General features: G+C 39.0%; 2 protein-coding genes and 1 non-coding gene across 16 annotated transcripts in view; 2 read left to right on the top strand and 1 right to left on the bottom strand.

Moving 5' to 3' along the window:
* Positions 1-5,354: 5,354 nt before the first annotated feature.
* LOC115346470 (proline-rich protein 2-like) lies at positions 5,355-6,263 on the bottom strand. The gene has a single exon (XM_030026544.1). The coding sequence runs from the start codon at positions 6,261-6,263 to the stop codon at positions 5,355-5,357; it is 909 nt and encodes a 302-aa protein (XP_029882404.1).
* CLIP1 (CAP-Gly domain containing linker protein 1) overlaps positions 5,633-27,041 on the top strand; it is a 73,348-nt gene continuing 51,939 nt past the window's right edge. For 12 of the 14 annotated variants that reach the window (XM_030023825.2, XM_030023828.2, XM_030023829.2 and 9 more), the window contains exons 1-3: positions 5,634-5,739; positions 18,845-19,040; positions 19,521-20,092. In XM_030023825.2, the coding sequence (XP_029879685.1) occupies positions 18,947-19,040; positions 19,521-20,092 (666 nt within the window). In that variant the 5' untranslated portion in view covers positions 5,634-5,739; positions 18,845-18,946. Of the gene's footprint in view, positions 5,740-6,797; positions 6,812-18,844; positions 19,041-19,520; positions 20,093-27,041 lie in introns of those variants that run through there. The other 2 variants (XM_041126210.1, XM_030023826.2) reach the window with 2 other exon arrangements.
* On the top strand, positions 13,239-13,396 carry LOC115346677. The gene has a single exon (XR_003925203.1). It is a non-coding gene; the product is annotated as a U1 spliceosomal RNA (small nuclear RNA).

A 27,041-nucleotide genomic window follows, 5' to 3' on the forward strand; every position in this document is an offset into this window, starting at 1 on the left:
GTCTTCTGGTATCTAAAGCAAATATTATTTGGGGGGGCTTGGGGCAGGAATGGACTATGTTTGGGTTCACACTTTATATCCACTGGAATTTTTGTCCAAAGTGACTGGACTGACTAGTTGTTCAAGCCAGGAAATGTTTTTGTCCTTCACCTGTAGTCTACTACAATTTGAAGCACGTGTCCCATGCTGTTACACTTGCATACATGCTTGAATTAAAATTCTCATAAATGGGATTGTTTCCATTTAACACTCTTGGTTTTTTAACGTAATGAAAGGCTCTAGGCTTTTGTAAATACTGAGTTGTCTGCATGCTCAGAATTATTTTTTTTTTATATTGCTTTTGTGCTGCTTTTGCAAAACTGTTAGCAGATGTTTAGACTTGCTACTTTTAGTCTTGGTATTATCTCCATCTGTCTTGAATATGTTTTGGGGCATAAGTCAAGTGTCATTTGATACCAGTGCTCATTCTTTTCTGATGCTATCAGTATAATTAATAAATAGGTGGCACAAATATTTTCTTATATAGTCAAAGTCTGTATGATGAGTTGGTTATTGATAGGCAAAAGTAGGCACTTCAGTAGACTGCTAGCAGGGGACTAGGAAACTGCTGAGCCAGGAGCTGATTGGCGCTAGTCAGTGGAAAGCATTGGGTTACTAGGCCTTGCCTGGCATTTGGGCTGTCTGGATATGGTATTTAGAGGCTATCCCTGAATCCTGTTATGAATTAGAGCGTGAACTGTTAGACTTAGACCACCTATACCATATACTGAAAACTCTACTTCCTTTTTTCTTATTCTATCCATCTTAATCATCTGTAGATGTTTAAAGTCTGAGGCTGCCAAAATCCAAACCAATCCAAATTGTTCTTTTAAATCTTGTCTTTTAAATTGTTCTTTTAAATCTTGTCTTTTAAATTGTTCTTTCCATGGAGGTGGCGGTCAGTATGGATAATGCTCCGAGAAGATTGAGCAGAACCAGTAAGTAAAACTCCTACTGTATTTACCCCTGCTGTAAGACAGTTAATTAGGGATGGGGAGTTACCCCTGCTGTTTCTCTCATGGTTAAGAATGAATGAATCTTGATCTCTTAGCTATTTATCTATACTTCACTGTGCCTATCAAGTGCTATATATTGTTGCTGTGTTGAAGATGCTTGTAATTACTGAATTTTTTGAATCTGTCAGGTGTAACTACTCAAATAGTTTTTGTATATTGAAACTGCAATCAGCTCACACTACAAGGTCTGAGAAAAAGCTGAATAGCAAAGTATTGCTGGTACTTTTAAGTCACATTCCCATGGTGATGGGTGTGGCATAATAACCTAGATTAGAGTTTACTGAAATGAATGAGTAATAAAATTTGTAATGAGGTGGGTACAATGTCAGCAGGCACCACTCAAATTTTCCCACAGATTCCTGTTGGCATAGTACTCATGTTTGTTTACAGCATTTGGAACAGCAAAAGTATTTTAAAATGCTTATGCACATATAAAAATATCTAATCTGTGCAAAATATTCAGGCTATTGGTCAGGTGGCTAGTTGTCTCTTAAAAGATTTGAATTTCTAACTTACATTTTTATAATCTAATTCACAGTGCTTAAAATGTCACGGAAAGAGAAATAGCTGAGATTCTAGAAGATATCTGAAAGACACGTTAGCTGCTAAGAGTTACTATTTTTACTGCAAACTCTGTAAGGCAGGATAGCTGGGGAAAAAAAAAAGAAAAATGAAAAGGAGGAAAAAGCTCAAATATAATTAAAGCATTTCAAATGCATTGGTAGTTTCCATGGAACTCTGTAGTACCTTCATTTTGTAACACAGCTGTATTGCCTCTGGTAAGTAAATGCCACTGAAGATTGATTCTGTTCCTAAGAATACATTGTAGAGTCATACTTACGTTTTGGGGGGTAGGAGGGGGTGAGTCAGAGGTCAGAATTGGTCTTGATCCTTGGAGAAGCTTACAAACAGGATGGATTTAATAACATGGTAACTAATGGGTGACAGTTGGACACTTCCTAAACTTTAGTTAACTACAACCAACAAAGATTTGATGTAAGATTTTTTTACAATGTATATTTAGCTATCATCCAATGACTGAATAAAAATTTATTTACCTTTTCTTTAGAGCGCAGCGCTCTCAATAGGAACAAAAGACCTGCTTTGCTTCTCTGTAGGTGAGAATTCAGCTTTTGGTGGTATTTACATAAGTGGTAGAATGATTTGCATAGTCCTTCTTTTTTAATAGACTATGGTTTCTCAGTTATCTGTGAAATGAAACATTCTTAATCAAGATGAACATTATTGTTAAATTAAGCACCTTGTTTAAACAGGCATGCGGAAAGGATTCTTTAAATACTGTCTGTTTAAATACTGTTTTCTGTTGTTTTACCCATGTTGGGTAGAATAAATAATGTAAAATTGGATGAAAGTTTGTCTTGTGTAGCACACCAACAAACATGGACTTGCAGAGCTTTTTTGTACTGCTGTTGGGTAGTACGGCTGACCCTAGGGAAGGAAAACAGTAAGTACCTTAAGAATGGAAAGACTTCTTGCAGCCTTTCAATCCACTAAACTGTGAAAGTAACTGCCACGCCTGCACTATTTTTCTGGAACTGTTGCATACATGACAATTAATAGCGTTAATCTATCAGTCAAAGACTGCCAGTTTTAGAGACATAAATTTAAAGCCAGAAATAATTAGAGTAAGCTTGAGGCTTCAGGACACTAAATCTCTTTAGGATCAATATAGCTGTAAATAGATGAGCAAAATGTACCACTTGGGTTAAAAGAGATGGGGGGAATCCTGTTGTGTTCTTGCAAAACCACAAAAAACTACAGAAAAAAATAGTGCAAGTTTCTGTGCTGGGATTTTTTGAAGCAGCACTTCCATGATAAAAAAAAAAAAAAAACCAAAACCAAAACAATTAGTTGCTTTTTCTGAAGCAGGTGTGACCATCAGTTCTGTATAGGAACTGCCAAATGTACACATTGAAGAGATCATTCAGGGGAAAAAAAAATCCTGTACTCAAAATCTTCATACTTGTGTGGATATGTCCCATTGAATATAAAAATGGATCTCTTAAGTCAGGGTATCCTTAAATGCAGTTCTTAAAGAACAATGTTTTAGCTATTCTGAAAGCTTCAATAATTTTGGACCCTTCACATCTGAAAAAGGGCAGAAACAATTTCAACTGGTGTTCCCACATTATTGAAGAGAACAATTTTAATTCTAAAGTAGGCCTTATACTTGTGGCCAGGATGCCAGTAGTTATGTCAGCATCCTGAATTTCCCTGGAGCATCCAGCAGTTCCTGTTTTCATAGTTATGAAAACGTCTGTATATTATGGTCATGCAGTTCAGAAAAGAGAGCCATTAGGACTGGAATCAAAGATATTCTGGCTCACAGTCATATTTAGTCCTTTATAGTACTGTGATTTATAGTACCAGCATCTTTTTTTATAATGATTGCTACAGATTGGTTGTGAACATACTAGATATTACCGTTATCACAGTCAGCATATATCCATCTAAGTGTAGACTGGTACACAGAAGCTAAGTCAATCATTTCTAATTGGGATGAACTTAAGATACAGTTGCTCTAAAGCTACTTTTTCATGGTATGAAGGTTGATACTGGTTAATGATGGGTAACTAACTCCCTTGTTTCCTACAAGATTACTTTGATCTTGAAGCTATGATTCTGTTCACTAGGAAATTGCATGAAAAATCAATGGCACATTCCCTTTATAGGTAGAAGCTTTTGATCTACACGATATCATTCTCAAGTCTTGCTTTAGTAACAAGACACTTTTAGATTTAGCCTTGCAAGAGAGTAAAGCAAGCTACTTACACATTTGAACCGTATTTCGTCTATTATTTCACCACTGTTATTTACTGCTAGCACTTCATTACAAGTTGTACAAGAACAGCGCAAAGCTGCAACTCTTCGTTTCTGTCTTCAAGTTGCTGTGCTCTGTAATAGATACATCAGTCTAATATTGCTTATGAAAACTTTTAATGTTGTGCATTAAACTGCATACTCTTGAAATCTACCTACATGGTAACAAATTAACTGTAAGACAAAAAATCAAATTAATGATGCAAAATGATGGAAAATTATACACTTACCGAAACAAAACAACACAAAATTCTATATTAGCATCAGATCAATTCAGAAAGCTCAAATCTATGATACTAGAAACAACACAAAGGTTCACAACTGTAGCTCTCAAGCTAGCAGATATTTTGGGCAAGTGTTCTGTAAAGTTAGTCTGACTTTCTAGTTTTAACCCTAATTGCAATTTTTGTGTTAGGGATTATTTCCATAGCTAGAGGCTGCAGGGTCAATTTTTTGTTTTAAGCAATCATTTGCTGGCTCTGCGCTTATGAATACAATCTAATATTTAAGTCCTGAAGTCCTTATTCAGCGAAACTTTAATCATATTTTGCAGGGAGAAGGAAGGGTGGCTGTACATGGATTCGAGTATCTGTTTCAACATCTAATGGCCATGGTAAGAGATTCTATTTAACATTTACGAAGTGAAATTCTAACAAACATTGCTAAATGCTGATCTAGTTGAAACCTATTATTTGGGGGACTGCGTCACAGCATTTTGTGCTTTACCATGCTGGATTAATGCCAAAGAATGAAGCCAAAATGAAACACAAATTGCAATCCGTCTCCAGCAATGGAACTGCTTTCTCATCACCCTTTTGTTTGAATGGTATCATGCAGAAACTAAATGATCTATGAGACTGCAAACTGAGGTTTGCTTTGTGATGAATTCAGCAGTTATGGGCCAGCTCTGGCTGGGCTCTGTTGCTTATTTGTAAGAGGTAAAGAAGCGAAGCAGAGCTGTTCGATTCAGCCTTGGTTGATGATGGTGTTAGAGCTACTGCTACAGCTGTTTAAACTTTAGCAGTGGAATAACGCCAGGTTCCAATGTGTTGCTTCACAAACGCAATGCAAATTAAAATACTCAGTACTTTAGAGAAAGAGAAGGAACGATAAATTTCTGGCCATCAGGACAAAAGGAAAATGCAGAAAAGCAGCAGACAGTAAAGTTATTCATCCATTAACAGCGATGTGCTTCATACCTCCCTGTCTCTTCTCCCCTCCCTTCCCACCCCCCCCCTTCCCATTCACACCCGCCGGCTGCCGCAGCGCATTCCCCAAGGGGTCAGCGCTACCGGTGCTCGGGCCCCCTCCCCGCTGCGGGGAGGAGGACGACGACCCTCCGCACCGAGCCAAGTCCGCGCTCCACCGGCTCCCCGCAGGGCTGCCGGGACGGGCGGTTCCCCCCTGGGGCCTGCCCTCCCCGGGGCGACTGGCTGCCGGCCGCCCGGCAAGGCAGGGTTAGACCGAGAGCCGAGGATAGCCGCTCCTTCCCCCTCTGCCCGGCGGCGGCGGGCACCCCTCGCGGGCTGCCCCGGGGCGAACAAAGCGGGGGGGGAGACAAAGGGAAAAAGAGGCGAGGAGGGGACGAAGAGAGACCGCGGGGGAGCGGCGGCGAGGAAGGGGCGCGGAGGGAGGCGCGGTTCCCGCTGCTGCAGTCTCCGCCTCGCGGTGCCGCGGGCCCGGCCGGGCGCAGACGTTGTCTGCCCGCCCCGCCCCCTGCGAGCCGGGGAGGCGCCGCCGCCGCTGCAGAGGGGGAGGAGGAGGAGGCGGAGGCGACAGGAGCTGCGCCCGGCGCTGGCGGCGGCCGGGAATAGGCGGCGGCGCGGAGCCGAAGGCGGCAGCGGTAAGGCCGCCGTTGGGGCCCGCGCGGGGAGGGTGGCGGCGCTGCCGGACTCGCGATGGCGCCGTCTGAGGGCGGGGGGGAGCCGCCGGCCGCCTCCCGCCTTGGGGCCTCCGCTTCCCGTCCGGGGCGCCTTGGCGGGTGCCTCGCTTGTACCCGCGCCGGGCTGCGGGGCGGGGGCGGCGGGCGGTGAGGAAGCGAGACGGCGCGGGGGCGGCGCGGCCGGCGGTGAGGCGCTGGGAGGGTGGGCTGTGAGGGGACGGGTGGCGGTGGCTATGGAGCGCTGAGGGACCCTCCGTGGAGCTGAGGGGTCCTGAGTGGGGGCGTAGGGCGGTGGGCAGCGCCGGAGGGGCGATGCTGGGCTGGGTGGGGCGAGGCCCCGGAGCTGGGGCGGGAGTCCACCCCCCCCGGGAGCTGTTAGCCTCCGCCACACGTGCCCGCGCTTCCCCACCGGCCTGCCAGGGCCGCGGTGACAGCAGCCGGTTTGGCCGGTTCCCGAGCCGTGTGCTCGGGCTTGCCGGGCTCATTCCGCTCATGTGTGGCTTCCCCCCCCCCCCCCGCCCCACAACCCTCTCCCGCCGCCGCCGTGCCCCCGGTTGGACGGGGCTGGCTGCCCGCCGTGCTCCCGGGGCAGCTGCACGCTGTACACTCGGAGGCTGGTGGGGAGAAGGGGGTCGGGCAGCGGCAGGTTGTGGGGCGCAGCATCCCAGGTGGGCTGGGGGCCTGCCCGGTCTCGTCTCCCACCGCGCAGAGCCTTTGGGTGTCTTGGTGGTTCGTGAGGAACAGGTAGGGACGTGAGGGTTTTGAATGCGCTCTCTGCTCCAGTCTTACCTTTAGAAGATAGGTAAGCGCTGTGCTTGGTGGCTTGAGTGGATGATTCTGGGGAGAAGGGGTCTGAGTATTTCGTGGTAAATGCTGACCTGCAGTTCCTAGCATCCCACACTTATGCGCTGATATTTTACCTATTAACGATTTGGTTTATGATTTACCTTGGCTTTTTTGTTGTTGTTGCTGTTGGTTTTGTTTTATGTCTGCTCCTGGTGCCTGTGCTGTTTTCAAAGCTACTGGTTTGCAGGTGAGCTGCTCTTGTATTGCCCCACGGTTCCGCGTCGGTTCAGCTAGAGTTTACTGCCATGTTTATAGCCAGCGTTAGACCTGTAGGATCCCCAGGCAAAGGCTATGCTGTAGGCCCCTCCTGCTTTCCGCTATATCACTAGTGCTGCTACCTAAGGCGATTCAGTGTTCTCTTTTCTGTGCCTCAGCTGTCATGGGGCACATGGTAATTGTTGCTGTTACTTACATGTTAATGTGGATCCTGCTGCGTTAAAATCAGGAGTTAGTTTTCCCTTTCATTATAACATCTTTGTGTATGTGTTTTAAATAACTAAAAAAAAGAAAAAAAAACCCAAACCAAACAAAAGCCAACACCGCAAAAATCTCTTCTGAAACATAGCATGGGGAAGAAAATTCAGTCTGTGACTGTATATGTTCATGATTAAAAATATGACTGTGAAAGGAAGACTCTTTCCTCCCCACCCCTTCACTTACTTACCCAGTGTGCTGAATGGGTAGGGTTTTATGGAAGTTCACAGGTTGCTTTGAGATCTTTGAGCAGAAAGATTTTAAAACGCAATAGCTGTATTAATATGTAGGAAGAAGAAAGAAAAGAGGTACAAAAGAGGAAATGCCTTTATGCTGGCTGCTTCACGAAGAATTTTATTTAAAGAACAGAAATAGGCATATAATAATGAAACTAGCTGTGTCAGAGAGTGATTTTTCTTAAATATGTGTCTGTGTGCACCTGCTACAACATGTAACAAGATAACAAAGTAGATAGTGTGGAGGAAAAGTAAATATCCCCTCCTATCCCCCCAACAGCAATGTGTCTTAGTCTAAGGAATGTATAACTGTCTAGGTACAAAACTTCTTTATTTACATACTGAGTGTAGAATGACTGAAAAATGTGCAGAGGTTTATTAGTTCCTGGTTTAAAATTAGGAGATTTCAGGGTTCTCTTCCTGTCCATCCTTATATGTGCTAGAAGATTTTCTGTCTGTGCTAAAGTGCACTAAATCTTTGTGTGTATTGAAAGAAGAGGGTTGTGTTGGCTGAAACAGAAAAGCTTGGAAATGTGACTTCAAACGTCCATATCTTTGGGGATCAAGGGAGATTTTTATTTGGCAAAAAAATTAGTTTTGTATAATTTGTATGGTTTCTTTTAAAGAGAAGATCTCAACTGTCTAATGAAGGGCAGAAAAACAGCTGTCTGGTATCCTCACCATGGAGGTGTACTGTAGGAAATAACCTCTTTCCTCATGTGATTATACTGTAGGAAGGAGCAGTGCTCATAGATACTGATTGCTATGACTTTCTAGAGCTCCTATAGATTTCCTGTCTGAGCTATAGGCTGTGTCTCTTTACCATCTTCTGAATGTGAATATCTAGGACAACCTTTATTTACTTAGCTTGGGCAGATTGGATAGTTCCTTTAGTTGTTCCTCCCTTTATCCTTTTAGCCCTGTTAAAGTTTTTCTTGGGAGTGACTGAGACTATTTCAAAATAGATCTTCCTTCAAAAGAAATAGAGCGATCTGTCTTGCCAATATGATTTTTCAAAACTGCTTTCCTTTCTCTCTCTAAAACATTCAGGTCAAATGTTAGCTCTGTATGTTGAATGCAAGTTTCTAATGTTTGAACATGATGACCATGAATGAATGCAGCTCTTGTTTCATCTTTTGGCATTCCTTAGGAGCTACTGGCTCTGCTGGCACGTATAAAAAGTAACGCACTGGAATCCTTATTGGACTGGCATGTTTAGAAATGCCTCAGATGGATGGTGTTTTGTTATTTAATGAAAGGCAATTATATACTGCATTAGCTGTAATCTCAGCTGCCCTCAGCTAGATGCCAATTTCTGCTGGAGCAACCATTTCGCTCTTCTTGACCAGCAGAGCTGAAGCCAGCTCTGTCAGCATCGTGGTCCCTGATGATTTCAAACATCTACTAATATGTCTGTGCTTGTCCAAGTGTCTGTCTCCTTTACATGCATTTATTTTTGCAGAGTGATGTTGCACTAGCATGACTTATAGTGGTACAACTGACCCTTAGAAATACCCACAAATCTGGTATCTAGCTCCTGGCGTCCGAAAGGCTGGAAAGGATTTAGAAGATATATCTAAGAACAGACTGTACAAGTTTCTACCTTAACACCCGCCTAGCTGTTTTCCACCTGGAATGTCTCATCAATAGTTTGTACAAACTCAGACAGAAGACTCTTGGGTGAATAGTAGCATATGTTCTTTTAATTTATAAGACATGTCTTCACTCTACCATTTCGAGGAGAAACACCATTAAAAGCTGCTCAGTTTTCCTGATCTTTATAATCTTACTGGCTATATTTTTTAGCTTATTTCGAGGGGAAAGGCAAAGAGAGAAACTCAGTATTTGATACAGAGTTATCTTATCTGACACTTATTCTGCTTCACTGCTTGGCAGCAGCAGCCACTCAGTCACAACAATATTTACCTAAGTTCTGTATTTGTACTTTATTATATGCCAGCCGTATAGCAGTCATGGTGCTAATTTAAAAGGCGAAGAACATAGAGAACTAAAAAGAGGTTGCTGACTTGATGTTTTCAAAGAGTGTGAAACAGTTACAGTTTCACCCAAGTCTATCAAAATTAAATTCTTACTATAAAAAGCAACATGTTTGTTTCAGGTGCTTCAGTTGTAATTGTATTAGGGAGAAGCCCTGTGTCTTTGTTTATATGCATTTGGTTTTGAGGCTGACAGGAAATGCTGTTTTCCTTCTCAAACTTTCATTTAAACTTTAGATCCCCAGTAACTTAAACTTGATGCTCTACTACTATTCCAAAATCATAATTGTTGTTGTGGACTGAATGTCCTTACTGGGATGGTTGAAATACATTATCATCAGAAGAAGTCAGTGCATACAGTTAAACAAATTACTCTTCTTGTTATCAAAATGGAGGGCTTTTGGGAGAGGCAAGAATTTCCCTGGAAAAATGTAGGAAAAGTAGTAAGTATTGATAGTGGGCTTACCAGAAGAGGTGGCAATTATTTACTTTCTTGGGTGAAAACTTTCTGTACTTCTCAATCCTTGACTCATTCTGTAGAGAATGATGTGTGCTTGGGAGGATCATGTGCCTTCTGATCTTTTAATAGACTATAGCAGCGACATTTTTATAATGCATGTGTACAGTGGCAAATTGAAGTGTTAGAGTTTGCATCATATTTTCTGTGATTATTTTTTTAAGCTTTTTAACAGTTACCAGCTCTTCCTTATTAATTAAAATGGGATTTTTTTTAAAAAATTGAACAGACTGTGTTTAGAAATAGCAACATAGATTGAGAAAAAATTATGATTGCTAGCTCAAAATAGTTTTTTACTGTTACAGACATCCTCTCTTATTTGTGCTTTGTAGTCAGCAGTCTAAGTCTTTGTGTTTCAATGATATTTTTTTTTTACTGAGGATCTTGAGGCACTTAGGAATCTGAATGAGCATAGCAAGTTATAGAATGGTAAGATGAGGTGACTTAAAATGTCCTTAATGCAGAATTAAAATCCATAAGCAGAGCAGAAGCTTTAATGAATTGCCTTCCTCATAGCATTGCTGTAATATGACTGATGGTTTGAGGTCCTAAGCCTCTTACTATCTTTGATCTGATTCATCTTGTTCTTAGTACAGTTTCGTAGTTATAAGAATTTACCCTGCCTTTTCCCTTTCCCAAACATATGCAGAGAGAATCCTGTTTATCCAGTTTGCAGTCAATATCCTGTACTTTCCAAGGTAGGAAACCAGCCATGTGTCTTCTTTACCAACTTAGCAGTGTCACTAAAACCCTCTAATTTTCAGTGGGTTTGCATCTCATAATGGTTGCCTTCCTAACTATATTATATTCAAATTCTATATTATCTCCAAACATACTAATAACTTGCTGCTACCAAGTGTATTGATGGCAAAACTTTGGTTTTCCATTTTGCTTCAGAAATTAGTTGGTCTGATCTAAACTTATGAGGAGAAGCTCAAGACTTTGAACACAAGTCTTCTTCCTACTGGTTGGCCTACTTCTGTGAGACTTGTAAGAATTTTTTTTTTTTTTTTTTTTTCAGAAGTCTCCTGCCTTTTATTTAGCTGAAATTACCCAGCGTGTTAAATCAAAGGAGAAATACAGATCTGTATGCAGGCCTGGCTGCCATAAAAGCCCTGAAGTTGAAAGATAATCTAAAAGTCTTTGGTCCTGACTATGCTATGGATCTGTGAACTCACATGGGAAACAGTTCATGTCATCTCCATGATACAGAAATAGAGCATCTACTATCTATCTCAGTTAAGAAACAAATCTAAAGTTGCTTGTTGAGCTCTATATTAGCCATGTCCTTAACGAGGGACAGCATTGTGGGGTGTTTGGATTGGTTTTGAAACAACAAATTTTGTTCTTTCCCGGTCCCTCTAAGTGTACAAGAAAGTAGGAGTGTCTTCTGAGTTCTTAAGGAAACAGGGATTCAGTCTTTGAAGTACAGAAAACCAGTAGCTATTTAGGGGGATGTCCTTATGCTGTGGTATCAAGCTTGATAGGGGGATGAGTGATGACAAGGCATAGTGTTTGTGTTAGTGTTGGGACTGTCTTAAATATCCTCTGGGTGTCTGTTTCACTGAACATACTAGTTGCTTCAGACTAAGTAATGTTTATCTAAACAAATGCCCTCTAAAATAGAGTTGAAAGACATTTCAGGACCTCTGCTAGTGGTTGTATAGATGTGATTCAGTTTGAGTAATTTGTCAGCCACTCTTCATTTCAAGTTATGTTCATCAAATCAATGATGCTGTCAAAAGAGCTGTGTCATACCAGTGGGCATACTTCCCAACTTACTACAAGCTTTTGGTTTTGTATTTTTATGATAGCAAAAGTAAACTGTATTTTGAGTTAGACGAAAGACATACTAAAACTTGCATGCAACAGTAATTTCCTGGAGTAATCCTGGTAGTGACTTTGAAGGCACTTCAGAAAAACAAAGGATTGCTTTCATTCTGTTAATTTAATAGTTATGCCTAGTTAAAATAAACAGAGATGCACTTCTTCAAGAATCTGTCCCTTACAAATTTCATATTTATGTTAAGAACAGGGTATGAGAAACTGAGGCACTGTGGTTCACGTAGGATGAGTGTTTGCCTTTATAAAGGGTATACCTGTCTAGAATTCGTATGATAGTTATACTGGATTGGGCCGGAATGAGCTGAAATAGAATGTCATCAAAAGAATGATCTTATATAAATTAGGGGACATTCTTGCTTATTTTCTTAGTAAATTTTTATTTCCTATACCAGCATCTGCAAAGAGATCTGATAGAAAGGTCTGGATTCCTTTTATTTATTTTCCACCTGATCAGCTGGGGTTTAAATGCAGAATTTTTTCTGCCTTTAAAAGTGAGGTACAAAACACTGGTTTGATAGGCACATACCAGCCCATATATTTTGATGGTGGCAGTAAGCAGAGCATCTAGGAAGCCAAATAAATATGATCTGATGGCACTTAGCATGATAAACATTGAATTAAATGATGCATATTGTTCTGGTGTCTTTTCTCATGGTAGTGATGTAACTGAAGAATATATTCAGATCATCATATTACTCGATTAATTGACATCAAAATCCATGTTTTCTGGGAGAGAAAATAAAACTGAAGTCATGCTTTTAAATGCTCCCTTTCTTCTAATTGCTATGTGTTGAATGAGTAATCAAATGTAGACTCCAAAATGCCAACTCTTGTTCTATTGAAATCTTAAATTCTTAATTCTGTGTTTTCTGTTTTATATATAAATTCTTCCTTAAATTCTATTAATTTCAACTTAAATGATACCTGAAGATGCCTCTGTAATCCCACAGTCTCTAATCACTGAACAGCACAGTTAAATTCTTGAGCAACATTCAGGTAATCAATTTGGTTTGACAGTGACTACTACAGAGGCTGTTACATCAGTACCATAACAATTTGCTGTTTGTGACTTGCTTTGTTATCAAATGCCTGCAGTGCTTTCTGGCTTGTTTCAGTCTGAACTTGCTACTCATTCAGTAAATGCTTTGGAGCTGACAAAACATGCACATAAGTCATAAGCATTATGTTCAGAGAGAAGTTCACTTACTATTTCAGTAATTGGCTCCAGTGGCTAAATGCAAAGAGACCTTGAAGCGAATTCATAGCTCCAAAATGGTTGTATTTAAGTAGTAAATGGCTAGGAATATGAAGTGTGCTGCATCATTACAAGAGAAGTTGTGAGAAGTTAATTCATGAAGGCTTCCAAACCCATCTTTTTGGCTTAGCTACTTGTAATTGTTACAGAACTGACTTTGAAGCTTAGTGTGATATTTACAATGGATATTGTGTGCTGTGGAATTATTTCATTGTAAGTGTAATCCAATGCTTGCAAAATAGTGATTCAGTCTTTTTGGTTGCCCAATATGAAGTATCTCCAATAGACCCAGAATGTGGCAGAGGAGGCATCATGTTCAGGAAGACTGTTGTTCTAGGACGCAGCTCCTTTCTCACATTCTGAGTGTGCCGACATTGCAATTTTCCAAAACATGAGAAATCTGGCTGCATAATATGTGGTGGTGGAGGACTATACTTGTATTCCTCCTTGAAAACAAAACCAAATGGTAGAAATAGGAAATGATATTTAGGGAGGGTGTGTGAGGCTATTTGCTTTCTGCAATTTATCCCTCTCTGTCTACCTCATCCAGAATTGTTTTAGTAAGGATGTTGATGGGTATGTCCCAGTCTGGTCAGTTTGTGGACCTGCTGTGGATGAATTAATCTCATTCCTATCTGAACCTTCTAGAAGTTGGTGTCTGTGATCTGGTGCATTCTTTCACAGAGAGAAATATTCTTAAAGAGGTAGCAAGAAGCAAATAGCAGTGCAATGTGAAGGCATTTATTTTGTTCAAAGCTAAAATGTGATTGTATTTTTAAATTGTGTATGAATTTCAAAAGCCTATAAATTCAACTAAAAGCATTATTTTAAGTGCTTTTGGAAATATATATGCTCACTTTTTACAGAAATGTAATACCAGCCCAGGAGACTGCAAATACAACTTTTAGAGCTGTAATAAGAATTAGATCTGAATCATACAGAAGATGTTTATATGCTTTAAAGTTCTAAGATTGCGATAATTTTAGGAGTTGTAAGCATTTGTAACTGTGAATGGTCTGAGCTCTAGGAGTAACTCATGGACCAGGAGAGAAAACTTTTCAGGTTCAAAATTCCAAGTTACTTTCTCTAAACCATTGTGAGGATGTTTGAGGAATGATTCATGAGCTTCTGAAAGCTTGGCAATAGCGGTATGAACATCGAGAGTATGAAACATATTTAAGAAATGCTGTTCAGGCTGCTATTTCAAACATAGTGCTTCATGTGGTGAGTTTGTTTTTCTCTCAGAAAAGCGAAGTTACTGGATTGTGGGTGGTCTTTGAAATATATTTTCCATATCACTTTCTTACAGAAGGGATTTTCTAATTTATTTTGTACATGTTACATTTTCTTCATGGTATGGTCAGAATTTGTTTTCTAGATACCTACTAGTTGACTGACACAGGGATTGCATATGATTTTCTCTGCTTATAGATCCATGTGAGATTTTCAGCAGTTATCTATTCTGCATAACCCTTTTAGAATATTTACTCTGTATCTATTAGTCTTAATGTTTATATGTATTTTGCAAAGCACTGGTATGCTTAGCAGAATTAACAAATTGGAAGCGGTCTCTTTCTTGAGCTTAGAAATGTGTTGGCATTGAAAGGCATTTTCCAACAGTATTTAGTCTCTTAATGGTGTTAATTAAGTTTAATATTAATCTTTTAAATTTGAAATGTTTTGAAGAACTCATGCAGGACAGATAGCAGGTGATCATCAATTAAAATAATTGTTTCACTTTATTATAGAAATAAACCATGAGAATAGGGTTTCAGCCTCAAAGTACACTGCACAGTCAGACTGCGTGTGTCTGCATGCAGAAGACTGAGATTATGCAGTCTGTTTTGAGTCAATTCAAACGTTATGCTGCTCTGGTCTAGAATGTCCTCTTTGTTTCTGTACCAAATGGACAGACGACTTACTTTTCTCCATGGAAACACTGCATCTGTTTGTGGTAGTCGTGAGTAGTGATGTTAGCAAATGTTTCTTCCTTAAATTGTCAAGCATTGTTTCAAATGTTTTGTCAGATGAAACGTTTTACTTTTAATTATGGCATTACCTGTCCTGAGGAAGGAGCGTGTGATGGTGGCAGCATGCTTGTCAGGCATCAACTAAGCTTAAAGAACTATTGGTACTGTAATGTTCTTTTGACTATAAGGTTCTTAAGTGGTGTGAGCTGAGGCTTTAATTTTTTTCCCTGTTTTCTTATTTAATTGTGGTTTAGTTCTTTTTGGAGTACTAGTTGTTGAAAAGACAGTTTTGAAAGAAACAGTAGTGGATAGCTGTTTTCTTTTTAATACAGGAATTCCTTTTTTGACAGTTGGAAAATATTGTGCCTTTTTAATTCAGGGTTATGTGGTTAAGTTTTATTTATTTATTTTTAATCTCGATTTGCCAGCAGACTCATCAGATTAGTAGGATTTACTTTCTTACACCAATGGTTCTCAACTCGCTGCTTTTGGATTGCTTCAATTCATGCACTACTTTAGAGGTCTGTAAAAGGCAAATAAGAATAAGGATATTATTAATCAGCTAAAAGGGCCAATGCAAGGATTCATGTTTGCATTTGAAAATTTTTAGTAGTCATCCACACACAAAAAAATTGCAGCTTGCTTGAGAACGTAATGCATTTTCATATTGTATGAAATCATATATTTCCCAGTAATGGCACAAATGTAAAGCTTGTCTTTAAAGTTTCTTTTTTTATGCTCAGTTACGGTATTTAGAACTTGTGGCTTTCTGAACACTTAAGTAATGTATATTATCATATTCTGTCTGGGCATTTCTTTAGACTCCTGATATGATCTTTTGAGAAACTTAATGTTACTGCCTTTTGGTTTTAAAGATTCTTTTTCAGGAGAGCTGAGACAGATTCAAGGAAGCAAAGAGAACAAATTGAGACAAGTAGCTAGCTGCTCTCTCTTATGAGAACTAAAATGAGGTAATTGACATCTGGAGCCTGTTAGGAAATGCTGGAGTGCGTAATGCTTAAAATCACTTGATGCAAATTTACGTGCTTTCAGTGTCTTACAAATTCTATTAGGAAATGCTACTGTGAATGTCCTGTCTCTTTCTACGACCAAAAGTTGCATTTTCACTATTGCAATAAGGCAGTAATTTACCAAAATGTGTTGCCTATATTTTAGCAGTTTTTTGAATTAAGCTACACTTCAGTAACTCTGAAACCAGCGCACAAGGGATTGTGTTACTTCTGGCCTAGTTGAAGGCCTGTATGTTGAGAAAAGCAAATGACGCAGCAGATATATAAACCATGACTGTGGAGAGCAAGATTAAAATATGAATGAGTACCCCGAGCCAAGAAATGCAATATTAGAACATTCTAACTTTCTGTTGAGTAGAGGTTTGTTAAACATCTATTAATAAATAATTATTTGAAACTGGCAAAATGTAATTTTGAGGGGTAATGTAGTGTTTATTTTCTTTTAATATGCCTACCCTTGCACGATATAGATGGTTACTACCTGTGTGGTGCTGGAATGCTCTTTGGGGGCAAAAAAAGAGATAGTATATGGAAAAGAATGGCAGAATATTGTAAGACAGCTTCTAGCTTCCTGGTTTTAGGAGGCAGCCTTTCTTAAGGGGGACTTGCTCTGGCCCAAATGAGGTGGTTGAATTTCCATAGATTTGGTGTTTGGCACTGACAGAGAAGACTGTGAACTGAAAAGAACTGACCTTGATACTTCTCACATTTCTGTATTTGTACCAAATCCTTCTTTATCATGTACAGTTTTTCCATTCCATGGATTTTGATGGGTTGAGGAAAGTAATGGAGACATGCATGGAGATCCTGGCACTGTAGGGGAGGGAATAGGGCCTGCAGCATGAGGAAGAATAGGTAGGTAGCATGTGTATAAGAGAGAAAGGAAGGCTTTTCAAGTCCTTGATGTGTAAGAGCAAAGTGCAGTTTTAGAAGATTTCTGAAACAAAATATGAGGAAATACGATGCATTCAGATTTAGCAAGGAGGGCAGGTATGTAGTAGGAGGGGGAAAAAAACCCACAGTGTTCCTGCTGTATCCAAAGTGACATCTTAATGTGATCCTCTTAGTTGTTCTTCTGTATAACTGTGTGCCTCCCAGTTCTTTCATGGCTTAGTCATATTTCATGCATGTCCTTCTGCTTTGATTTTAGTGAGCTAAGTCTGCTTTCATGTTGATGAACATGAAAGCTCCCACTTAAAAATTAAACTGGCATACGTATTGCAAAAACAATGGGGAAATTTTTCTCTTCAGTAGTCATAACTTTGCAGATGGATGGGTGACATACTTCTGGCAATGCTAGAAAAAATGTTCAGAAATCTTCACAGCACTACTTCAGAGTTTTCATAGAGCATAACTTAAATTGTAGACAAACACCATACATCCAAGGTGGTAATTAATGCTTTTTAAAGTATAACATTTTTGCAGACTTCTTAGAAAATGCCTTGAATTTGGCATGGTCAATCTTGAAATAGCATAAGAAATGTTTCACTTTGGTATTTAGGTTCACAAAGCAGCGTACCTGATACTTTTTTTTTTGCAGTGAATTGATTTTTAGGAACACTAATGCACTGGCTATTAATAATACATGAGGGGTAAAACTTATACTGGTAGGCAAAAGGTGCGGTTGGCTTGTCTCTTTAGTCTTCCTTCCTGTAGCATAGCAGTCTCTCCTTCAGTAGTGTTTGCTTTGCCTTTAAACGTACTGTACCCCCTGTACATGCACCTGGGCACTGCTAATAATGGTTTTGGGAAGTTTGCAATTGCTTTCTGCCTGTGCATGTGTACTGATTGGTGCCAAAATGCTGAGTAAACGGCAGGACTGAGACCTGCTTTGCAGTTCTTGTTTGTCATGTTCTGAGCAAACACTTAAGCAAGTAGTCTATCGCTACATGCCTATGTTTTGGGTTTTTTTTTCCTTCAGGTTTTTGTTTAGATGCATGTTGTTTGGGTTTTTTTTTGTTTAAGTGGGCATAGCTATTCTGTCAGTGCCTTAGCAAACAGCCAAGCTGTGTTCCTGCAGAACAGTTTATGCTTTAGAAGATGAGGGGAGACCAGTCATCTTACAGTTTGGCTTTGAATTCATATTTGAGGAAAAAAAAACCCAGATTTTTTTCATTATAGATGAAAAAGCATTTCTAAAGCTTTTGTAATCAGAAGGAAGATGCCTTCTGTGGCAAAACCCTCCTGACTTAGTTCCCTGAAGAGCTTATAGCTGGCTTGCAAGTCAGAGCAGGGCTCTATCCTAGCAACGTAGGGAAGAGTCCCTCCTCCTCTTGCCAGGGGAACATAGCTGGGGCACTGTGTTGGGGACTGGGAGCCAGTGTATCTTGTGATCTAAAAGAATGACATACAGCTGAGGTGGATGTTTACTTTTTAGTTGTCATCATCTAACTCTGTTGATCATTTTCAGTTTTTCAGTTCCAATCTCTCTTAAAAACTTTTTATCCTGAAATTCCTGGTTCTCTTGATTTCTCTTGCAGTTAGTTCTCTAGTCTCAAGTTGTTTTTGCTGGGATATTGCAACACTTGAAAAATGTGACTGAAAACAGTAGGGTGCGTAGCTGTGTTATATCTATGTGTAATGTTAGTAATGCTGTTAAGGGCTTTGTTTTTCTTTCTTAAAATAGCCGTTTAGTTTAAAGCTCAAGATGAATACAGCAGCATTCAGTGAAGTGAGTTATTTTGATGGTTTAGGTTCAGACTTGGTGTCTTTTAACAGGAAATGGCCTTCAAAAGATGAGGAGTTGTAAATGCTATCCTGGGAAATGCTTCTGGTTGTTATTGTAAAGCATCTTTTATCATGCATTTCATACACAGACTGTGTATATATAGAAATTACTTCTGCAGGAGTTAAAATACTGATTTTTTGTTTCACGTCTAATATTTTTATATACAGGTTTATTCCAGAGTTGGAAAAACTCGTATAATATATTTTATCCATGTTTGGAAAAAGATAGTTGCTACAGACGAAGAGGATTAACACTGGTATTGCAAAAAGATGAGTATGTTAAAACCAAGTGGACTTAAGGCTCCTTCAAAGACTATCAAGCATGGGAGTACATTGCTGAAACCACCTGCATCTGTTGCAGCTGGTAAGGAATATTTAAATATCTTCACTTTTCCCTTTCATCTTCTAACAAAAAGTACCTTGAAAGCTATGAGTATACACCATTTTTACTATTTACACTGAGGTATTTTTGCTTCTATTTCTGATCTAAAAAAGTTATGTGTACAATGTGCAATAAATCTGAAGTTACTAATTGGGATGTGATCAAGCAGTTTTCCTTGAAGAAACCATGTCATGATAAAAATGTTTGGGTAGTTTTGAGGTAAGACTTGTAATCTTTACAAGATTTTTACCAAAACCTATGTTAAATTCATTCAGTGTCTCTGTCGTTAGATTTTGAATTACTGTATTCCAGAGATAACAGTGTTTCCATAAGTAAGAAAATTTGGAATTGTGCTTTTCCTTTTAGAAATCATGCTCTTCCAAATGCTTGTTACGTTGAAACTACGTAGTGGTGCTCTCTGGAATATTAGCCTATTTGCCTTCTCATTGTGCTTGATTCCAGCTCCAGTAGAAAAAGCAGCTTCCAGTGAAAAGGCCTCAAGTGCAACCACTGCAGATGCACATGAAGAGTTTGTGGATGATTTCAGAGTTGGGGAGCGTGTTTGGGTCAATGGAAATAAACCTGGCTTTATTCAGTTCCTTGGTGAAACACAGTTTGCTCCAGGACAGTGGGCAGGGATTGTTCTAGATGAACCAATTGGTAAGAATGATGGCTCTGTGGCTGGAGTTCGCTATTTCCAGTGTGAACCCTTGAGGGGAATATTTACAAGACCATCAAAATTGACAAGAAAAGTGCTGACAGAAGATGAAGCCAATGGTACACAGACAGCTCATGCTTCTAGAGCTACATCACCAACTTCCACATCAGCTGCTAGTATGGTGTCTTCGTCCGCAGCTGCACTTCCGCCTTCAGGAATTCCACAAAAAACTTCACCACTTGCTGCTAAGGAGCATTCAACTCCTTCTCAGATTACCAATCTTTCAAAAACTGCAAGTGAATCTATATCAAATCTCTCTGAAGCCGGATCACTAAAGAAAGGTGAAAGGGAGCTCAAAATTGGAGATCGAGTTCTGGTAAGATTCCTCTGCAGCCTCTGTGTCTGCTTTTTGATTGATGAATTGTAACTTCTGCTAATACTCAAAACTGTTCTAATATTTCCTTGGTCAAGGTAATGTAAATTTATGCTCTAGCTTACTTTTCATTGAGTGTCTTCTGTAGACAAGCTCTTCCCATGCAGTTTTGCATACTGTAGGAAGATCTTTGCATTACCAAGATAAAATGATTCATTTGGCCGGTTTTAATCTACTATGTTTTGCCAGTATTTAAAAAAGACATTCGGTCTTTAACAACTTATTTGTAGCATAGCTTTCCATAACTTCAAGAACTATGGTCATGATAAATAAAAACAAAGCTTGTGAGATTTCCATGCGGTTCTTTTGCCCTACTCAAGGCCATGTCTTTAGAAAGCTAACGGTTCAGTAATTGATTGTTCCCGAGTAGTGATAGGCAGCAACAGAAGTAGTCACATAATGCCACTGATCACCCAGGAATTACGTGTTCTGTTGGTGATGTGCCATGTTACTTGGCTGCCCTTCCTGAATTCAGAACCATAAATGTTTCTGCTGATGTATCATTTCACCCTTTTAAAAGGGAGTTAAGTTTTGTTAGTTTAAACTTTTTTTTTAAAAATAATTATGTTGTATACCTTTTATATTTGGATCAATGTAATACAGCATGGGTCATTTTTGATAACTGATTTGACATACACCCACTAAAAAAAGTGGGAAACTTTGCCTTGAAACAGTAGCCTTTGCTTGAAAAGGCAGTAGGAAGCTGGTGTTAACATTGTTTATGTTGTATTCTTTATTTAAAGGCTATGTATGTAGCCTTCAAATATAACCAGAATGATATTTGTACGTCCACCAGATCTACAACCGCTGTAACTGAGATCTGATTTTAGGTTTGAATTAGTTGCATGTGTCATTAAGCTGAAGAATTGTCTTGCTGTTGTTTTGATGCAATCTCTTTTTATTTACAGTATAATTTTTTAGATTTCCATTAGGTAAAAACAAGGACAGGAATGAACGCCCTCGCATAGAAAGCATTTCTGGGGTTACATGAGAACCTTGTGTAGAAAAAAATCTCATGGATTTTATTGTTTGTCCTGCACTGCCCCACCAGATAATGATGCTGTAGTGAAGGTGAATTTTTTTTTTTTTTTTTTTTTTTTTTTTTAAGGAAGAATTTGACTCCTCTTTCTGTGTAAAGAGAGTGTAGGGGCCAAATTGATGAAAGTATGAAGGAGACTAAGGTGAAGTGAGGGCAGGGTTTGACCGACAGCTAGACTTGGGCTGATTTGTTTTCTTGGAGTAGCAATGGAAACAGAAGATTCCCCATTTATCCCTAGCTATTTCTGTTGGAGACTAGAGCCCTGTCATCTTCCAATCAGTGTCGGGTTTTTAACCACTTGTTTGCCTTCTTCTCAAGGATCTTTGTGAGATCTTCTGGGATGTCCTGTTTGTGTGGGAAAATTCTTTGATGCCTATGAAGGCATCACTCTAACTTTCTGTAACTTGTTAGTGCAAGTTACAGGAGCGGCATATCCTAACTGCCACAGTTTGATGGTAATAAGGTCCCCAAAACTGTTTGTTAAGTATAGGAGATTAAACTTAGTATTTCATTCTCCCTACTTCCTCTCTTTGCCTTAAGTCTTCCTGTTGAATCATCAAATTGTAGTTTGAGGTTTTGGTGTAATTCCTAGCACAGCATGTCAGTGATGCATATCTGTAATTTATATGCCAGTCTAACACAGCATACGCACAGGAATACAAATGTTAAACGGACCGGATTCTTGTCATCTGGTTTTTAACCATTTTGGGTCCCATGCTAATTTTTTGTAGTAGATCCCAGACTCTGCTGATGTCATGTCTAAAAATAGTTTCAGATGTAAATATCTTAAATCTCCAGGTTAGTGCAAATAATAGTAAACTTGGCTGAATAACCCATTCATCTGTTAATTTTTTTCTTTCTCTGCCACTGAACTCCTGTCCAGCACTATGGACTGTAGAATTGAGCTGTTACTGAGTAATTGCTGGAAACTATCCTCAGAGCCTACAGCTAGCACTGGTTGTTGTGAAAGACCTGCCTGTCACTTACCGTAGCTTGCCTAGCCATTCCATCTCCATCAAAGGTACAAATGGAACTGGACTGCTCCACGTCATTTGTTTTTTATTTATCCTGACAGCAGTAACTTTTCAGTAATATGTTATACAAGAGGATAAGAGGCTTGATGGAATTTTTAAGTCCCACCTCAGCACAGAATTTTCCCTCTTAAGTGACAATGTAGCATCATAAGCCTGAGATACCCTCCAGCCTGACTGTATCATTACAGAACTCTTAGCGACTAAATACTGCCCACATTCATTGGTTCTTGCAGCTTGGACTGACCGCTATTGAACACTTTCTGAAGGTTCTTAGTAATAGCAATGCCATGATGATTATGGATATATGGGGAAAACAACTGCTGAGAATTGCATCTTAAAAATGGTGAGCCTACAGCAGTGTAGAATTGCAGTTCAGCAGAACAATGAATTCATGATAGACAAAAGCTCATTTGGGAGTCTTATTAAAATACTTAACTGGAAAAGTATGTCCTTAAGGGCAAATTCATAGAGGGGTAAGACATAGCACATCAGCTAAGATTACATTCTAGAATGGACTTCAGATGTGGCTCAACTTTGTTGATCTTAGTGTGTGATCTTAGAGTGGGGTGTTACACTGGAGTATTTCAAGCTGTTAAATATTTTCCTCTAACTTTGATTTTAAAATGTGCTTAATAGGAGTTGCCTTAAATTGATCTGTTCAATTTTTTTTTTTTTTTTTTTTTTGGGGGGGGGGGTCAACTGGCTGGTTTTGGATGATACCTTCAACAAAAAAGGCAAAATCATACAGCTTTTTTTTTCCTGCCTAATCTGGATTATCAAGAAACAAGAGGCCATTCTGACAACTGTTTAAATGCCAGAGAAGTGCGTTTACCAATTCACACCTCAACTTGGCTTATTTTTTAAATTACACAAATGTAAATTTGACACAAGTTTGGGTTCAAATATTGAGTTCAAAGCATTTCAGGTTTGACAAACTGATGTTTCCCAACAGCTAAGCTTTGCTGGAACATTTTTTAGTTCCTACTGAGATGTTAGTACTATTCCTCTATGTGAAAAGAAGCTGTCAGCTCTTCATAGTTGTTTCTGCATTCTGTCACAGCAAACTACTGCGTCATATGTTCATAGCCAGTGGTGTTGGGATGAGGTAGTTTGATTAAAGGCCGTACTTGCAAAGAAATCTTGGAAGAGATGATTAAAGCTGTAGTGCGTGGTCTGTATTGTTTTGTGTGGATAGAAAAAATGTCTTAAGCTTCTCTTCTTATTCCTTTGCTCTCTAGTTGTTTTACCAGTCTTTTTTGCACTTAAAGTTAGAAATTATTTAAGGCTACATGGTCCCATATGTACAGTCCCCCCAAACTTCTATGGGAGAACTGATGTCTTTAAAAAATACATAGATTTAGTAATAAAGGAAGCTTCCGATGTATGTATCCCAGATTTATTTGGATACGAAGACAGGTGCCCTACAGGATCTTTCCTTAATTCAGATAACGTTAGGAAAAATAGTGGCTACATACATACTAAGCATTTGGGACACTCATTCTGCTTGCCAGAGAAAAAAAATTCCACTGCAAAAAACAAGTAGAGTTGTGAGGTGATCGCCTATATATTTTCAAATGCAGGCTTGCTTAGAGTATCTCATGTGAGGTTGTGCTGAACAGTGCGATAGATGTGGAGATGGAAAGATGGAAAAGCAAGTAGGCTTGCTTTTTCAGGGGGCAGAAAACATCTTTTTCCAAAAGACTTGTAGATAAAAAAAAAAAAAAGTTTCATTAACATCAAAACAGACAGACAGTGCTTCAAGGTATGTGATATGTCAGCTGAGTTGTGTTCCTGTGGATGCCTGCAGAAAAATACTTGTAGATTTGCTGCAACAGTCAGCTACAACTTTTTTCTTTTTTTCCCCTGTCAATTTGAAGAAGACATGTTCCAGGCCATTAAATCATGTTGTAAACATCAGAAAAATATCTCATGGTAGACATCAATGTCCGTAAGGGAAATATAATAATCGTGGAGAAATTCACATTGTCGTGTTTTCTTAGAAGTTCTCTTTCTTGAGATTCTGGAGGAGTCGAAGCAAATCAAAAGCAAATCAAACCAAGTGAAGTGAATACACGAGCTGAAGTACTATACCCCAAAATGGATGTTCCAGTGCAAAAGGAGAGGTCCTTTAGATTTCTGTAGTTTACTCCTTCTCAAAGACAATTAGGTTAAAACAGCAAGCAAGCCCTCTGCAGTCTTGGAAATCTCTGATAAGAAGTCGTCTGTTTCCCTCAGAGCCCGGTATATCTGAACCATATTCAGCAAGCATGTACTTAATTGTGTAGTTGACTTGAAGCTGAGCAGTAATTTTCCTTTTGCTAACAAGTATTTGGAAATACTTCACGTTAATATGTGGCAATGTTGAAAATATAGGGAGATAAAGTACATATTTAAAAGAATTGTGGTTTCTGATATTTAACTCATTATTCAGCTTTTCATTTGTTGCATTGATGTATAACTTTTACTGGAAGAAAATAACATAGCTAAACCAAAGAAAAAATTATTAATGTGAAGAGTAATTCAAATAGCTCTGTATTAACCATAATTTTCATTCTTAACATCTGAAGTATGTTCTGGAATCTGGATATGGTTTAGTTGTTAGAGAGAGGACACTAACTCTGGGCAGCCTGATCTCGTATTAGGGGATTGCTGTAAAGTAGGAAGTGTTGATGTGGAAATCTGCATTTCCTTCATTGCACTCATCCAGCCTTTACTGGGTTAATGACAGAGTGCAAGGTCTTTAACACAACTGTAGTTGATTTGCCTGCTGAAAATTAGGCTACAGCTTCAACATTTTGAACCTTGTATGAATAAGAATTCCTATGCAAAAAGTGATCCCTTCTTGTGCCACTGGAAGAAGTGTTGTCGCTATGTACTAAAGCAGATGGGGAAAGAATAACTGAAAATTAATTCAGAAAACAAATTACTTTCAGGCTAAGCCAGTTTCTGTTTCCTGTTTGAGTTGCAGCCAGAGAACCTGTTTGCCCTGGTATTGCAAACACTTACGATTTCTTAAGAGCCCGATGCGAAGTTGATTTAAAAAAACAAACAAATAAAACCACCTGAACTAACCAACCGAAAAAATCCAACTTTTTGAAATAAAAGGGGGAAACCTGTTTTGTGGGACAACCGTTGCACCTACCAAAAGTTGAAGCAGCTTTGAGAGCATCTTAGGCTTTTTCCTGGATGGACCAGATGCTGTATTTTAAATAAATTAAAAAAATCTTATCAACCTAAGGGGCCTTAACCTTCTCAAGGGATTAAAGTGCTTTCATTCATTTAACCAGTTACAGCTTCATCGTGGTCTGCCAAATCTGATGCTTCTGGAGCTGAGCTGTAAAGCTGTAACTTGGGCCTCTGTCCATATGTTCACAAAAGGTCGCAAACTAGATTTACAGGCATATCCTGATGTGGCCTTTTTGCGAAGTTATTCTCTATGCAGGAGTAACATGTAATTTCTTCTTTTTCTCTGTTTCACAGTGCTTACTGTAAGTTAACTTCTTGCTTCATTGTTTCTTACTGAGTTCTTTAGTGATGTAATAGGCAAAGACTGATAGGAGATTATTGTCAGATTTGTTTCTGCTCATGTAACCTATCTTCAAGTAAACATGATGTAAGGCTGTCAACTCATTAAATTCCAGGGCTCTTAAAAGCAATGAAGGGGAAGAAAACTTCACATGTAGAGAGAAGTTTCTCCCTTTAGAAGTAATCCTGTATTGTCCGTGTGGTATTTTTAAGTTTTCCATTTTCTAGTTTCTGTAACATTCTTAATAGAAAATGCACTTCTGAGTTTAGTCTGTTTAAAAATCTATAATAGTCAGTATTTAACTGTTAGGAAAAACAAATATTAATTGGCATTGTTACAGTTAAAGCAGTGCAAAAATATCTTGCCACAATGCATATGAGGATAGAAAAGGAAGAAAAATTTGGAAGTTGAGAACATGCAGTTGTTGTGTGCTCTACTGGGGCTGTCATCTCCTGAGCCTCGTTTACTGTAACTGCAAATGTACCACAATATTTAACTGCTCAGTCATGCTTTTGCTTTATCCTTAAGCTGAGTTGACTGTAAGGTATTTTGATGGCTTTGTCATGTTAAGTCAAGGATGAAAGTAATTCTTATATTTATGTATGTATATTTAGACATAGTATTTTGGATACTGTAAAGTATAATGTAGATGAGTTTGCAAAGTGGTTGCCACAGCATGAAATATGAGAATATAGCTGAAGGATAGAGGGTATCTAGAGGCTTTGTCTGTAATTCATTATCTAGGCTATTTTCTCTGTGCAAACTGCAGCTTTCTTTTAATGTTACTTTTAAGCATTTTTCAGGACATAATGTTACCTATCTGCTCACAGATAAATAAGATGTTAAATTTATCTTAATGCAGCAAGGTATGAGTTGTGTCTGAATCATTTTGTTTTGGCAACTCCTTGTTTAACTTAAAATTGCATGTGAGTTACTGGGATATAATGGCAGCAGTAGGGGCTTTGTTAATAGTTTGTTCATGCAAGAAGGGGTGTTTTTTGTGTGTGTGTGTGTGGACTCCCTGTGTCCCTTCCCCTGCCTTCCCAAGGGGCGTGATATCCAGGAACATGTTGTCCTTGTTCATTTCAACACAGGATGAGCGAAAGAACAATTTATTTATTTATTATTTTAGTCTTCGCCTTTGCTTCTTTTGTGGTGGCAAATTCACATGTGGCTTTCGTAGTATGGAATTGCTGTTAGTTTTTTTTTTTTTTTATTGCTTCCTTTTGACTGAATGAGTTCATTGAATGAATTGAATGTTAATAGCGCATAGTTTTTAATTATTAAACTATT

Source organism: Aquila chrysaetos, chromosome 9 (assembly GCF_900496995.4).
Source record: "Aquila chrysaetos chrysaetos chromosome 9, bAquChr1.4, whole genome shotgun sequence".
Classification (NCBI taxonomy): Eukaryota; Metazoa; Chordata; class Aves; order Accipitriformes; family Accipitridae; genus Aquila; species Aquila chrysaetos.

Coding starts and splice junctions, on each gene's coding strand:
- LOC115346470 (XM_030026544.1), bottom strand. CDS start 6,263: ATGAGCCCGGCAAGCCCGAGCACACGGCTCGGGAACCGGCCAAACCGG.